At 35.7% G+C, this 15,496-nt stretch overlaps 1 protein-coding gene across 45 annotated transcripts in view; it reads left to right on the top strand.

The window, feature by feature from the left end:
- Positions 1-15,496, top strand: part of DLG2 (discs large MAGUK scaffold protein 2) — a 2,177,398-nt gene that overhangs the window by 1,614,485 nt on the left and 547,417 nt on the right. For 34 of the 45 annotated variants that reach the window (XM_056825173.1, XM_056825188.1, XM_056825175.1 and 31 more), the window contains one exon: positions 10,749-10,817. The exons of the other annotated variants lie outside the window; for them this stretch is intronic. In XM_056825173.1, coding sequence (XP_056681151.1) covers positions 10,749-10,817 — 69 coding nt within the window. The remainder of the gene's footprint in view (positions 1-10,748; positions 10,818-15,496) is intronic. 45 annotated transcript variants of the gene reach the window in all.

The raw sequence follows: 15,496 nt of genomic DNA on the forward strand, positions 1-15,496 counted from the left end.
TCTTGTGGTGGTTTTTCTGTGTTCCATGATTTTTCAAATATCACTGACAATGGGTCATCAGTCATATCTGACAGTTCTTTTAAGACCTGAGTATGTAATTCATCTGGACCAGGTGATGTGAATTCATCAAGGACAGACAGCTAAGTGCTCTTATATTGTCTCCCTCCTTATCTTTAGTCATTTTTGACTAGGATAGTATAAAAAGGATTCCCTATTTTTTGTGTATGGCAGGGGGAGGACAGAGGGGAGAGTTGGCTTAAATGACCTCTAAAGTCTCTTCCATCTTTAAGATTTATGGATCTAGCTCTAAACCTCTGATTCTCTGGCTTGGTGATTTATTTGTGCAACATTGCAGAAAGTTTCTTCATTTATTTAACAAACTATTGACCGGATTGCTCCTTCAACCTTTCTTTGTATACACACTGTAGCAAGCCAGACAAGGCTCTAGTTTAGCTCTCCTTAGTCCCTGCCTCTTGGCTTTTCACCCACTCTCCATCCACCAACTAAATAAACTACCACTTGTACATCTTGCTGAAGTTACTGGTGGGGATATAAATCATAACATATAGTTTATAGCCTTGATGTTTTTCCAGAACAAAATCTGACTGGTTAATAGTAGTAATTAATAATTGCTGTTATTTCTATAGCATTTTGAGGATAAAAAAAAAGCATTTCCCCACAGCACTCTAAGTTAGATAGTACATGTATTGTTAACCCTAATTTGGTGATAGTGTTATTCAGTTGTTTCAATCATGTCTGACTCTTTGTGATCCCATTTGGGGGTATTCTTGGGAGAGATACTAGAGTGGTTTGCTATTCCCTTCTCAAGCTCATTTTACAGATGAGGAAACCGAAGCAAATGGGGTTAAATGACTTATCCAGCGTCACATAGGTAGGAAGAGTCTGAGGTCAGATTTGAACTCATGAAGATGAGGAAATTGAGGTCTAAAAGGTGATATGAATTCCTCACAGACATATAAGAAGCTCTAGTGAAGGCAGGTAAGTATCTCAGTAGATTGAGAGACAGACCTAGAGATAGGATGTCCAGGGTTCAAATCTGGTCTCATATATTTTCTAGCTGTGTGACCCTGGGCAAGTCCCTTAATCCCCATTACCTAGCACTTACCACTCTTCTGCTTTGGAACTAATATATGGTATTGATTCTAAGGCAGACTGTAAGGCTTTAAAAGAGAAGTTCTAGAGCCATAATTAGAACCAAGGACCCTGGATTTCAAGTCTGATACTACTTTCACTATTTCACAGTGTCTCATTCCCCCTGATACTTCTACAAAGTGACTTTCGAAAACCCTGGAAAGCCTATGACATTTTCAGTTTGGAGGTGCTTAATTCCTAGGAGCTATGGGTGATACAAATCAATTTAACTTAAAAAGATAATCAGTCTCCAGGGACTGAACTGATCTCATGCTGGCACTGCTGCCTGTAGAGGGAACTGATTATAATGTACTCTTCATCTCCAACTGGAGATTACTACAGTAGGAGATTCTTTTGCATAATTATGAGGATGCAGAAAATTCAACCTTAGAATTTGAAAGAAAGTCGAGGCAATGTATGATGACCCACCTCCCAATCCTTTAAAAGAAGCACACTAGTTTTTTCATTTTATTCTTTTTTATTCTAAATTTTACAAAATGAAATAAAACAAGCATTTCCACATAAAAAAGAAAATAAAATTGTATATAAGTGAAATCAGATATCAGAGAGACACACACACACTATTGAGCTGAACTTTTGTCACAGATTTTAGTGCGGTACTTGAAAGCATTTTGTGAAGTAGGAAATTCTTTTTTTTTTTTCAGAAGTCTACCGATAACATGTAAAACCCAGGGGAATTGTGTGTCAGCTATGGGAGGGGGGTTGAGGGAGGGCAGAGAAAGAGCATGAATCTTGTAACCATGGGAAAATATTCTAAGTTAATTAAATAAAATTTTCCAAAAACTTAAAAAATTTTAATTCTACCCATAAGTTTTGTTGATAGAGAGGCAACATGGTAGATGTGGTGGATAGTCAGCCATTCTTGGGATCAGAAAGACCTGAGTTCATATTCTGATTCTGCTATCTGCCTGGTATCTAATCAATAAATTACTTCCTTTCTCAGTGCCCAAGGCAACTCCATAGGACTATGAGATTGAGAAAGAGAGAGAGAATAAGAGAATGACAGACAGAGACAGAAAGATCACACACACACACATAGACTAACTATATAGACATAGATATAGAACACATGTATAATATTTATATAAAGAAATACATGATATAACATATAAAGAACTGGCTTCATATTCAAGAAGAAAAATCTACCTTGGCTAAATATTGTTTGTGCCCTTAAGCAAGTTATTTAACTTCTTACTGCTCCAGGCAACTTTCTAGGACTAGAAATTGAAGGGAAGATGCATGCCTAAATTGGTAGTGGAGGTTTCCTCATCTGGAAATTCCTTATACTAGTGAATATACTAGTGAAGTTACTGGTCCAATCCCTTGGCCTATTTTTATTTTTAATTTAAATTTATTTATTTGCTTATTTGTTACATTGAAATATCAGTTAACTCCCTCCTTTCCTGTCCCCATTAAAAAGGTATCATTTGACCCCTCCTCAAAAATATACATATATATATAAAGCTATGTCTTACTTATTTCTGTTTATTGATTCTTTCTCTTGAGGAGGACATATACAAGTCATTCATTCCTCAAAAAATATTTTAGTTACTATATATAATGTTCCCTTTTCCTATTTTATTTATGCACACATACATATACATTTATGTATATATTTGTGTACATATACATGAGCAATTGTTAACAAAGTCTTCACTAGAATGTGAGCTCCTCAAAGACAGATTGACTTTTGTCTTCCTTTGTGACCCCATCACTTAGCCCAGTGTCTGCCACAAAGTAGAAATTTAAAGATACTTATTGACTAACATTGATGTCCCCCTCTGATGGGGAATCTTGCCTGGCAATGACTCTTGGTCCTTAAAGGAAATTCTGGCAGTGTCAGCGTGGCTAGATTCTTCCATCATGTACTTCCATTGTGCTGGAAAGGTTTTGAATATAACATTGGATATGAGATCAGTGTCTCTAGCCTGAGAGCTATCAGAGCTAAGTTTAGAGGCACTCATTATCAGCTTGGTCATAGGATGATAATTTTTTATAGTGACAGAAACACTCAAAGATCATCTGCTAAGATGTCAATCATAATATGATCTGGAATAGGGGAGAGCAGTTACTCAATGACATAATAGTTCTTTGAAGTGTCAAATTAAAGGATAAAGATGATGGAAATAATGGTGAAGATGATGTGGTTGAAGGTGATAATGGTCGTGATCATGAAGAAATGAAGGCAGCCACTCCAATAACTCTACTTCCTCCTCTTGAATTCTTTTTCGACTCTTTCATTTAACTCCATGTGTGTTGTCTCCCTGTTTAGAATGTAAGCTCCCTGAGAGCAAGGGATTTCTCATTTTTTATTCGAATCCACACTACTTAGCTTACAGTAAGGGCTTAATAAATACGTTATTCATTCTTTCACATTTAGAAGTGCTTTACCATTTATAAAATACAAATTTATATAGATTGCATCAATTCATCTTAAACTACAATCCTGTGAGAAAGTTAATACAAATATTATTGTTTCTAGTTTACAAATGAAGAAACAGACTCAGAAAAGTTTGCTCAAGATAGTAAGCATAATAGCTTGGACCTGAACCCAGATCTTCTAATTCCACTTTCCATTTTATTGAATTATCTATATTCTACCATATGTTTGTGCTATACCCTCCACAAATTAGATTTGGTCAAAGCTTGAAAACACTACCTATGACATGGTATCATAGATCACCAGTTGAAAATTACCATAGAGGCCATTTAATCCAACTCCTCCATTTTACACATGATGTATTAGCACCTGAAAAGGTTCAGTGACCTACTCAGGGTCACATGGGTAGTAAAAAGTTGAGGCAACATTTGAACCCATCTTCCTGACACCATGTCTGGTGCTCTGCTCAGTACTGGGTTTCTGGGAAAATGGAGTTCCAAAAATCACCCAGGGGAGACTATTTAATGATGGAATTTTGTGTGGTCAAAGAGGCTTTTCCAAAATTGGGTTGGTTGTTAGAAATCAAATTAAATAAGCATACTCTATATATTAGTTCATAAAAAAGAAAGAAGAAAGCCTCTTTCTGAAATTTCCCTTTGAGACAGAGTCATCCAACATTACGATATGTTATAAGGACCACTAATCATGTCTCATTCCTCCAAAGAAAGAGGAAATTAAAAAGTCATCCATCAAAAATAGTTATGTTCTTTATGTCCTGTGCTTAATACTGTGATTTAAATACTTACACTCAAAGATCATTTTTAATTTAACAGACAGAATGTGCCCGATAGCGCTAGGCAACTACTACTGCCAGACAGCAGTTTGGGACCTTTTTCTTCATTTTGAAGATAAGAGAATTATTAAAAAGTAGACTTTGTGATCCTTTCTTTCTGTTTTATTCTACACTGGAATGAATAGAAAACTAATAGGGCTTTTATTAGAAAGGGACATTCTCTTCCCCTAATCTTTTAAAATAACCCCCAGACATATATCTGTGGTAATTTAATTTAGCATATGTCACCAAATCCATAAAATAAGGCAGGGCCACATGTGTCCTAGCTGATGCTAAAAAAGATTTTCCATTTAGGATTGGCACCATGATAATGAGGGAACTGTTATTGTCTTTGTGTGTTGATTCATGCAAGACATAAAGGGATCGGAAGTGCCATAAATATTTATTTAATGCCTATTATATGCCAGATACTGAGCTAAAGTGCTTTTTACAACTATTAACTCATTCAGTTCTCACAGCAACCCTGAAAGGTAGGTACTGTTATTATCCCTATTTGAGAGTTGAAGAAACTAAAAGTAATAGATCAGATGGTCCAGAGTTCCATAGCTAGTATCTGAGGCTCAATTTGAACTAGAGTCTCCCTTATTCCAGGTCCATATTTCCATACACTTTATCCACTCTACCAATGGCTGCAAAAGGCATTCTAGTGGAAAAGTCTAGAACCAAGTTTTATGACAATCATCCCCCCTCCCCGCCAGTATCCCCTCCCTAATCCAACCAGTCCCAGAAAGTCATTCAATTTCTTCCTTCCACCTACTAATGAAGACTATGAGTGCTCTCCCATTATCCCAAAGAGCTCCATCCTCCCAAGATGGGCAAGGTGCCTCCCTTAGGCCTGATGCAGTGGCAGGTGAACCCCAAAAGGAGTGCAGACTCAGGTAAGAAGGACAACTGGGAATCCCAGACTACTCTGAAAAATGAATGTCTCCTTAGTTTTGCAATCTTTATCATCACTCATGTCTACAAATTATACAGTAACCACCCTGTAATGATTTACCATGGCATGTCACAATTTAGCAGCTATGCATTGCTCTATCCTCAGCACCGTATTTCTCCTCACCACTGGCTTTCCCCCTCACTGCCTGAGATTCTGAGGCAGATGTGGCTAAGGCTGCCTCCACGGGGTCCTATTTACCATCTTTCTGGCTCCTGCTTCCATTTTATAACTTAGAATTTCTCTTGGACTTGCTTAATGGTGTCCTTTTAGCTTTCTTAATAAATAACTAGACAACACAGGGAAGCTTATGTTGTTTCTTTTGTCAAGGCTCCATCATAGAGTGAACTAGATAAAAAAAAAATCCCCAGGATACACCCACATTGTGGTTTGAACAAAAAAGAGTGTAATTTTTTTGGAATGGGCTGCCAACCTTGCTCAGTGAGTAGGTAGCACTTCATTACAGGGGACAATTGCTACAACTTTGGAACTTGCTCCAGTACACATTTTCTCTTTAAAGGCTGGACTTTTCATTCCCTTTGGTAATCCCAGAAGTTGTACTATATCACATAATTGTGTGGACAATCACGGTACTTTCACATTCACAGTACTTTTGCACTGAGCTTCCCAGATCAACCTGCCCCTCACTCATGAAAGGCGACATGAGAGGCCACATGATGCCTTTGGAAGGCCATTCAATTAGGAATCAGATGACTTGGGTTCAGATCCCTGCTTCATTACTAGCTTTGTGACCTTGGGTCATTAAGTCTTTATTTCCTCATCAGCCAAATAGGCCAGTTGAACCAGACAGCATCAGAGATCTCTTCCAGTTCAAAGTCCACAATTTTATTTTCATTATTACTGTAGATAAAAACTACCAGGAATCATTTTGTGCCAGTCCATCATTTTTCATGTGATGAATATGAGCTTTAGATAGGTGAAGAAGTAAAGACATTTGCCCAAAGTCATACCACTACTTACTGGAAATCTGGGACTGAAACCAGCAGGCCTCCTATTCTAATATATTTTTTCAAAATAAAATGTCTTAATTATCCTGCATTTTTTGAATACTCATGAAATATCCTGCATCTGACTTTTTTTACCGAAGCTTAAAAACAATGTTTTTGGGTCTCTAGAAGACTCTTTAATAAAAGTAACATTATTAAAAGAGTAATTTGGGGGTAACTAGGTGGCTCAATGGGATATGGGACAGTCCAATGCACTGTATTGATTTGTAGATGGAAAGGATTTAAAAAAAAAAGAGCAAATTCATATAAAAAAAGTTTGCACTTAAAAATACCCTTTATCTTCTGTCTTGGAATTAATAATTAATAATGATTTTAAGGCAGAAGGGTGGTAATAGCAAGGCAATTAGGGTTAAGTGACTTGCCCAGGATCAACAGCTAGTAGATGCCTAGGACAGGATTTGGACCCAGACTTGAAATTCCTTCTCCAAGTCTGGCTCTCTATCCACTGAGTCATGTAGTTGTCCCAAATTCACTCCTAAAGAATAATTTACATACTAAGAAAATTGGAATGATTTTGTATGTGCAGTCTGAATGGGTTAGGTTTCTTGAGAACAGTTATATTTTTGTGATGTGCCTTTGTTCAGTCATTCATTTTCCCATTTCATATAATGAATCTCACTGATAATTTTTAAATGTATAGTCTTTCCATAATTTAGAGTTGAGTCAAACAGAATTATTAAACATTCAATTAGGGTATTTTTCATGTGCCTGGAAAAAACTAGTGAAACAAATCAGAATTCTGTAGTAATTCATTCAACAGTATTCCAGAATTCCATTGGCTCTAGTGCTTCATTAATGTAGACACTCCCTCCACTGGCACAGAATGCAGCCCACTCATGCCTGCCTATCATGTTTACCTCTTATCCTAAGCCCAACGCTTCTATATAGGGTCCATCCAATATGCTAAGGACCTTCTTTTAGTTTCAAGTCAATGAAAACTTTATTATATCAAATGTCTACCATGTTCAGAGCACTGGGAAAAGCCAGAGAGTAGGAGAGAGTAGGAGGAGAAAAAAATGTAAATAAAATATAATCTCTGCTCTCATGGAGTTTATAATCAAGTAAAGAGAGTTGACATACAGAAAATAATTATATAAAATAATACCTATTTAATGGATTAGGGAGATGGGGACACAAATTATAGGAGATGAAGGGGAAATGAATATCAATCCTTGGCCTATGCTGGTCACTATATCCGGATCTCATTATAGAAAAAGCAAAGATAATGGTAGCTAAGATGTAGTACTTGCAATAAGAATAGGATATTTTTAAACCCTTGCCTTCCACCATAGAATCAATATTATGTATTGGTTCTAAGACAGGAGAGTGGGCTAGGTAATGGGGGTTAGTGACTTACCCAGGGTCACACAGCTAGGAAATATCTGAGGTCAGATTTAAACCCAGGACCTTCCTCCCATCTCTTGACCTAGTTCTCAATCTACTGAGCTACCCAGCTCAGATATTCTTGCAGACATTTGTGTTGTCCTCAACAATGACATCATTGTGAAATATGTATGTGGTGATGACTGAATATACTTGCTTAAGTAATTATTCTTTTTAAGAAAGAACAATCTCATGATGCCTTCTCCTTTAGTCACCCTCCATGTCTTTATAAGTACTTGTACATGTTTATGTCTGTGTTGTATCTCCCACTTGAATGTAAGCTCCCTGAGGGCAGGGACCATTTTTGCTTTTTCTTTATATCCTTAGATCTTAGCAGTGTGTGTGGCACATTCTACTTATAGGTGATTATTGATTATTTCACAATACATAGTATATCATACTAATTATTCATTCTCAATGATATTGTCAAACAAACCATAAACACTTATTGACTACCTCCCAGGGCAAAGCACTATCTTAGGTGCTGTGGGAGATAGAAAGAAGCAGTGCATATGCTCCCTGCCTTCAAGGGACTTACAGCCTAGGATGTCATCTTAGCAGAACTCAGATGGATGACAAAAACATGCATGTGTAGAAACTCTTCCTGTCCAATGACAAGCTACTTTGTGAATAATAATAACTAACATTTACAAAGCACCTTAATGTTGCAAGAGACTTTACATGCAGTGTCATATCGATTTTCACAATAGCCATTATCAGGTATTATGACCAGTTTTTATTTATTTGGCCACTTTGAAAGATGAGGAAAGAAAGAGTCGATGGGTTTAAGTCATTCATTTATACTCACATGATAATATTTCAGATGGGCATTTTTTTTACATTAACTCCTATTTTTTAGATTTATTTGTGTTTGTTACATTAAAATGCCCAACTAACTCCTTCCTTCCCTCTTCTCCCCCATTAGAGAAGGTAATACTTGACAAACAACACACACACACACACACATATGCATAACTATGTCTTATTTCTATTTATCAGTTCTTTCTCTAGAGGCGGACATACCCAAGTCATTTTTCAAACAATATTTCTGTTGCAGTATATAATGATCTCTTGGTTCTGCTCATTATACTTTTCATAATTCCATGTAGGTCTTTCCATGCTTTTTCCAGAATTAATGTTTGCCATTTTTTATAACGTAGTAGTATTCCATCACAACCATATGCCACAACTTGTTCAGCCATTCTCCATTTGATAGGCACCCCATCAATTTCCATTTCTTTGCCATCAGAAAGAGAGCTACTATAAATATTTTAGAACATATAGGTTCTTTTCCATTTTCCTTCATTACTTTAGGAAATAATCCCAATAGTGGTATTGCTGGGTCAATGGGTATACCTAGTTTTATAACTCTATGAACATACTTCTGGGTTACTCTCCAAAGGAACCCAACTCCATTTAAGCACACTATTTTCCTCATCATCCTGCCTCTCTTGTAAACTCCTTTTCTATAACAAAGGCTAGTGACCATCTGTCTGCCAGAAATACTTTAGAAGAGTTTGGGGGCTGGTTTTTGTTTAGTCTTTTTTGTTTTTTGTTTTACTTTCCATAGAAGAGTAAAGGGCATGCCCCATGAGCTACTTGTTTATGTTTTTAGCATAAATGTTACCTTGTGGTATTATGTAATCTATACTGTTGTTTTTACTATGCCATAATAAGTACTTTCAGTAGTTTCTGCAAAATTTGTTTCCTTTAAAGGTCTTTGACTCTAAAAAGACATAGCTTCATTCTTCCCTCTTTGTTAGTCATGTCTCTTCATTGATGCTTTCAAAATATGTGATTTCATCAATGGAGCAGAAACTCCCTCTGCTGACTCAGATTTCAAACTTCTGGTCATGAGCATTTCCCCAGTAGTTCAGCAAATGGCAGACAAACAGCAGTCCATCATGAGGCTTATAATCATTTTTTAAAGCTTTGCAGGAGCTTTTAGGACTTTGGTATCTCTGGTATAGTTTACAATTCCTCACAATCACTCTAAATCCATAAGTAGGCATTAGAATATTTTTTTAATTCCACAATTATCCAGATTCATTATTTTAAAAGTTTTACTTTTGATGGTATTTATTATAATCAAATTTCATAGGAAAATTAAGTCCAAAAAATGTTAGGATTAGGTATCAGTGGATCTGGATTCAAATCCTTGCTCTTCCACATCATACCCATATGACCTTAGACAGATTGCATAACCTCTCTGATCTTCAATTCATTCATGTAAAATAAAGGTCATAAGAAGCAGCTAGGTGACTCAGTGGTTATGTAGTAAGGTCTCACTATGGGAAGTCCTAAGTTCAAATCTAGCCTCAGATATTTCCTAGTGGTATGACCCTGAGCAACCCCAATAGCCTAGTTCTTATTGTTCTTCTGCTTTGGAACCAATAGGTAATATTATTCTAAAACAGAAGTTAAGGGCTTTTAAAAAATGAAAGTAGTAAGACAACATGACATCTGAGGTCCTTTCCATCTCTACATTTATGATCTCACTATCACTGTCAAAATGGGAAGATTGAAGCTATATCTGATTAATTGCACAGAAAAATTAGTGGTATTTGTCATAGCATCATAGAAATAATATTAAAGCTGGCATTGAGAAGCATGAGATGGAACCCCATTTCTGATGCTTGCTAGTTTTGTGACTTTGGGCAATTATCTTCCCCTCTAGGGGCCTCTATTCCTCCAGCTATAAAATGAGTGAAGGACCCTCAAGAGTCCCTTCCAGGTCTAGATTGATGCCCCTATGATCTGTAAAATTGGACTAATTATGCTTACACTACCCACCTCATAGAGTTGATATGAGGAATGTATTTTGTAAATCTTACAGCACTATATAGCCCTTAAAAAGTCCTAGATAAATCTCGGTGGTTATTTTATTATTTGAAGTCCTCACTCTTTTTATGGTAATAACAGAAATTAGTAGAATGTGTGAAGACTCTTTAGTCAGATTTTTTTGTGGGTTTCACCCTCCTTTCTTTTTTCATACAGTCATTCTCAGCACAGCACTACGACTCGTCAGCCCTCAATGACTCTACAGCGAGCCATCTCCCTGGAGGGGTAAGCAAAGCATTCCAGAACTACTGTTCTGAGTGAACTACACGATATTTAGTACAGCGGGGCTACTCCTATGAAGAGCAGACAGAAAAATCTTTTGAGGAGGGGTTGATGCTCAAATGTCCATACTGCTCATGCTAAGGGTGGGCTTTAAAATTTTTGAATTCGTAGTGGTCTTTCTTCTTATTCATTCCCCAAATTCTGACCGATAGATGCTTTAAGTTTGAAATAAATATTCTATCCTTGAATGGACTCATTCCAAATTAGTTACTTATGGTAAAACCCAAAACTAGACTGGATAGCCTTAATAAGATAGTCAGCTACTCATTACTAAGTGTTATTCAACTGAATGATTTCTTGTCAGAGAAGTAACAAAACATTCTTTGTACATATGGATTGGGTTAGGTGACCTTTGAAGTCACCTCCCAACCCCTGAGATTCTATTATTTTGTAATTCTACACTTTTAGGTTTGACAATTAAGCAAATATTTATTACATTCCTATTGTGTGCCAGTCACTGTGCTAAAAAACGGACTATAGAGACAAAAATGAAGCAACTCCTTTCCTCAGGGAGCTTCCATTCTACTGGAGCAACTATTCTTAACCTGGCATTCTTAAGCTAAAGGGGTATTTTTTTAACTGTCAACAAAATTGGTTTTCTTTGTGATTCTTTGTATTTTATTTTATACATTTAAGAACATTATTTGGGGATGAGGTCCATGGGCTTTAGCAGACTGCCAAAGATCACAACTCAAAAATGTTTAGGAACCCCTGTACTAAGGAGCTATGATGTCTACACAAATACATATTATACAAGGATAATTCAGGAGAGATTGAGTACTAGATTAAGGGGAAATGAGAGAAGATTTCACAGGTAGCCGCTGAGTTTAACCCTAAATTATAAGGATTCTGAAAGGCAGAAATGAAGAGGGAGTGCATTCTAGACATGGGATAGTGATTATACATGCCATGCTGAGGATTTCATACTTTATTTCAGAGCTGGCAGAGAGCCTCTGAAGGTTTTCAAGTAGGGAAATGGTTAATCAGGTCTGTGTCTTTGGAGTGATAGCATGACCACTGGACTGGTAGTCAGGAAAATCTAAGGTCAAATTTACCACAGATGCTTCCTAGTTGTGTGAATAAACCATCACTTAATCTCTGTGCCTCAATTTCTTCAACTGTGAAATGAGAGAGTAGGACTCAATGGCTTCAAAGCTCCTTACCTGATCTAAATTTATAATATTTTGATATATGATATAAATTTGAGATTATTTTGCCAGTTATATAGAAGATAGAATGGTAAGAAAACACAAATAGATCAAATAGGAGGCTACTATAAATACTTATGAAAGACGATGAGGGCATGAGCTATAAATAGCACTTTAGCTTTGGCTAACAAGCTGGACCTGTAGTTAGGAACAACCAAGTCTTTGTAGGTAAGCCTGAGACATTTTCTGGAAAACCTTGGACAAGTCACATAACCTCTGTCTTCCTCAGTTTCCTCAACTGCAAAATAAGAATAAGAATAATAGGACTTCCATGAGGTTAAATAAAATAATATATGTGAATAGCTTTTAGAACTTGACAGTTATATATAAATGTTACCTCTTATTTTAAAAGGAGGAAGTTGAAAGGGACATTAAAGTACAATAATTGATAACTGATTGCATAGAGGGGATGAGGGCAAGAAAAGAGTCAAGGATGACTCCAAGGTTGGATACCTGGATATTAAAAAGTATGATTGTGTTCTCAACAAAAATAGCCAAGTATAAGGGAAACAGATTTGAAGGAACCTAAATGGTTACCTTTTGGATATATTACATTTTAGATATCAATTAGGTATCAAGGCAAAATATCCAGAGTAAATTATTGTTGCTGTAGTTATGTATATATAAAGATTAAGAATGAGTATGTCAGCTGAGTGCTGCTGATTTAGAAATTCATAAAAATTTTGGAGATTTCCAAGAGACCAAAGATTGAGAATGGAGAAAGGGGATTCTAAGCTGAGACTTAGGTAAGATCCATGACAAGGGAAAAGGAAATCAGTAATCCAATAAGTGAAAACAACAACAAAAAAAGGTCATACTTGTAAGGAAGAATAAAAGTAAGCAGTTTCACAGAAGTAAAGGGAGAAGTGTTCAGAAGGAGAGTTAGAACAATGTCAAAGGTACCAATGAGGTCAAGGAGGATGAATGCTGACCACCCCCCAAAAAAATATTGGATTCATCTATTAAGAAAACATTCATAATCCTAAAGAGAACAATTTTTGTTAAATGGTGGGATTGGAGAGTAGAAGGGATTGGGAAATGAGACGGTAACAAGAAAACAAATTCAGCAAATATAGATAATTCTTTCTACGAGTTTGCCATTGAAAGGAGAGAAAGATATGTGGTGGTATTTGAGGAAATGGCAAGGTCAAATGAAGATTTGTTTTTGAGGTTAGAGTAAATCTTAGTATTTTGAATGCAGCAAAGGAAGACTGAAAATGAGAGAGAGAATGATGGGGCACCTCCTGGAAGATGTAGAATGGGATTAGATGGAAGGGATGGGATGGGATGGGTTCAAGTATATAAGGTAGAGGACAGATTAAAAAATAGATGTTAGAAGTAATACAGAGTGGAGGACAATGCATGGCATGGAGAGTGTTAGATCAAGGGGGCAGGAGAATCAAGAATGAAAGATATCATTTATTTTGTCATCAAGTCATCAAGGTATTAAGAAAGGAAAGGAAAGCCAGTTTACTTGGGACAACATAGTAGGAAAAATGGACTAGAGATTGAGGATAAAGAATAGGTTTTAGATGAGTAAGATTGAAGAAGAGATAGAAAAGCAGGAGATTATGATCAGAGATGATAGATAATTTCAAAGTTCAATATCATATGGGGTAAACAGTAATAGATAATTTTCAGGAGTAAGGCATTCCTGGACATTGTCATACTAGACAAGGCAAAGTTATGATTATGAATATTGAAGAAGTTGGTGAATTGAGAGACCCTGATGTTTGAGGGTTTGTAACTACATATATATATATATATATATATATATATATATATATACATGTATATATATATACATGCCCAAGTATAAGGGGAAAAGGTTGATTTAAAGTAAGAAATTGAACAAGGTACTTATCTCCTTAAGAAAAGAAGGGATGGGGACAGGAAAGTGGAATGGAATAATCTGGAGGCCAGTAGGTAACAGCAGTAAGGATCTAGACCAGATGGCATGAATAGATGAAGTGAACTTCAAAGGAGGAGAGGTTGTTGAGTGGCAGAGGGAGGATTTGCAACATGGCTGTGGGAACAAAAGAACATAAAAAATCCTGTTCTTGGACTATTGTGTCAAGCAAGATGACTAAAAAGGCAAATAGACCATTAAATCTAGTTTGTTTGTTTTTGTTTTCTTTAAAATGGGAGTAGGAAGAAAGTAGCAAATTAGGAAATTATAATTTGAAAATTCTGTGAAGAGCTATGAGAGAAAAGAGAAAGTTAAAGAGGAGAAAAAAGAAAAGTGATAAGTGGAGAAGAAATGAGTTGTTAGTTATTATTAGAGTTTTTAAGATTTTCTTAAAGAAAAAAAATTTTCTTACTCTAAGACTTCTAAGTCAGGAAAAGAAAGAAGAAAACTTCTAGTACTGATGGCATGATGCATAGATCTCTATGTGATTGTTGGGAAAAACAGAGTAAAAGGAACTTTATCAGTCTTCTGTTTTGCTTTGTTTTCTCTGATTTCTATTATCAGATTCTTGAAAAACATTCATAATTTTTTTAACTCTTCTGGGATTAATATGTACACATACACATGCACGCGCACACATACACACACAATCATAATGTTTTATTCATCAAGCCCAAGGGTTCCTTTTGAATAAGATTTCGGTAAAATACAAGATTTATATTGGTACTCTACTAGGGGGTAGAATAATCACTTAATTAAAAAGAAAAATAAAAGACCATTTGTTTTAAAGTTAACAAAGCTTAAGAAAATATTTCATGGCTAATTATACCAAGCTGGAGTCAGGAATTAATCTCCATGCTGTACTTTGGAGTGGCATATCCCAATTTAACGAGTGTAGTCCTCATTGGTGAAGCAAATTTAAGTCATCACTGAATTAATTCCACTTAACTGGGAATTAATATTTACATAAAAATAGAGGGATAAATCCTACTGAGATTTCATTTAGTTCCCTATTAGATCTACCACCAAACAATGGAGTTCTTTATTCTGAATGATGGCAAAATCTTAGTCCAAAAGACATAGGTTTGGGAAATGAAATCAGAATTACTGTTGTAAATATATATGTGTGTGTATCTGTATATTTGTGTGTATTTATATGTATGTGTATGTATTATTGTACATATGTTTTAATCTCAAATATGTATTATCTATTCATTATATATTCAGTATGTGTATATAATATACATACTTAATCACTTAAAATTACATCAATTTTAGGAATACCATAAAATATAGATGTACACATGTGTATTATTTATTAGTGTATGTATATATAGAAATATATACATATATATAAAATATGTGCCAGTGATCAAAATTGTCATAGTAGCTTTCATTCGTTCTCAGTTGTTGATCTTTCTGGTCTAAAAAAAGTTATGATGCAAGTTGTGATTTTCTTCAAGAGAAGAATGAGCAAAAATTATGGACAAATTAAACTTGGAAAC

This window comes from Monodelphis domestica, chromosome 4 (genome assembly GCF_027887165.1).
Source record: "Monodelphis domestica isolate mMonDom1 chromosome 4, mMonDom1.pri, whole genome shotgun sequence".
Taxonomy (NCBI): domain Eukaryota; kingdom Metazoa; phylum Chordata; class Mammalia; order Didelphimorphia; family Didelphidae; genus Monodelphis; species Monodelphis domestica.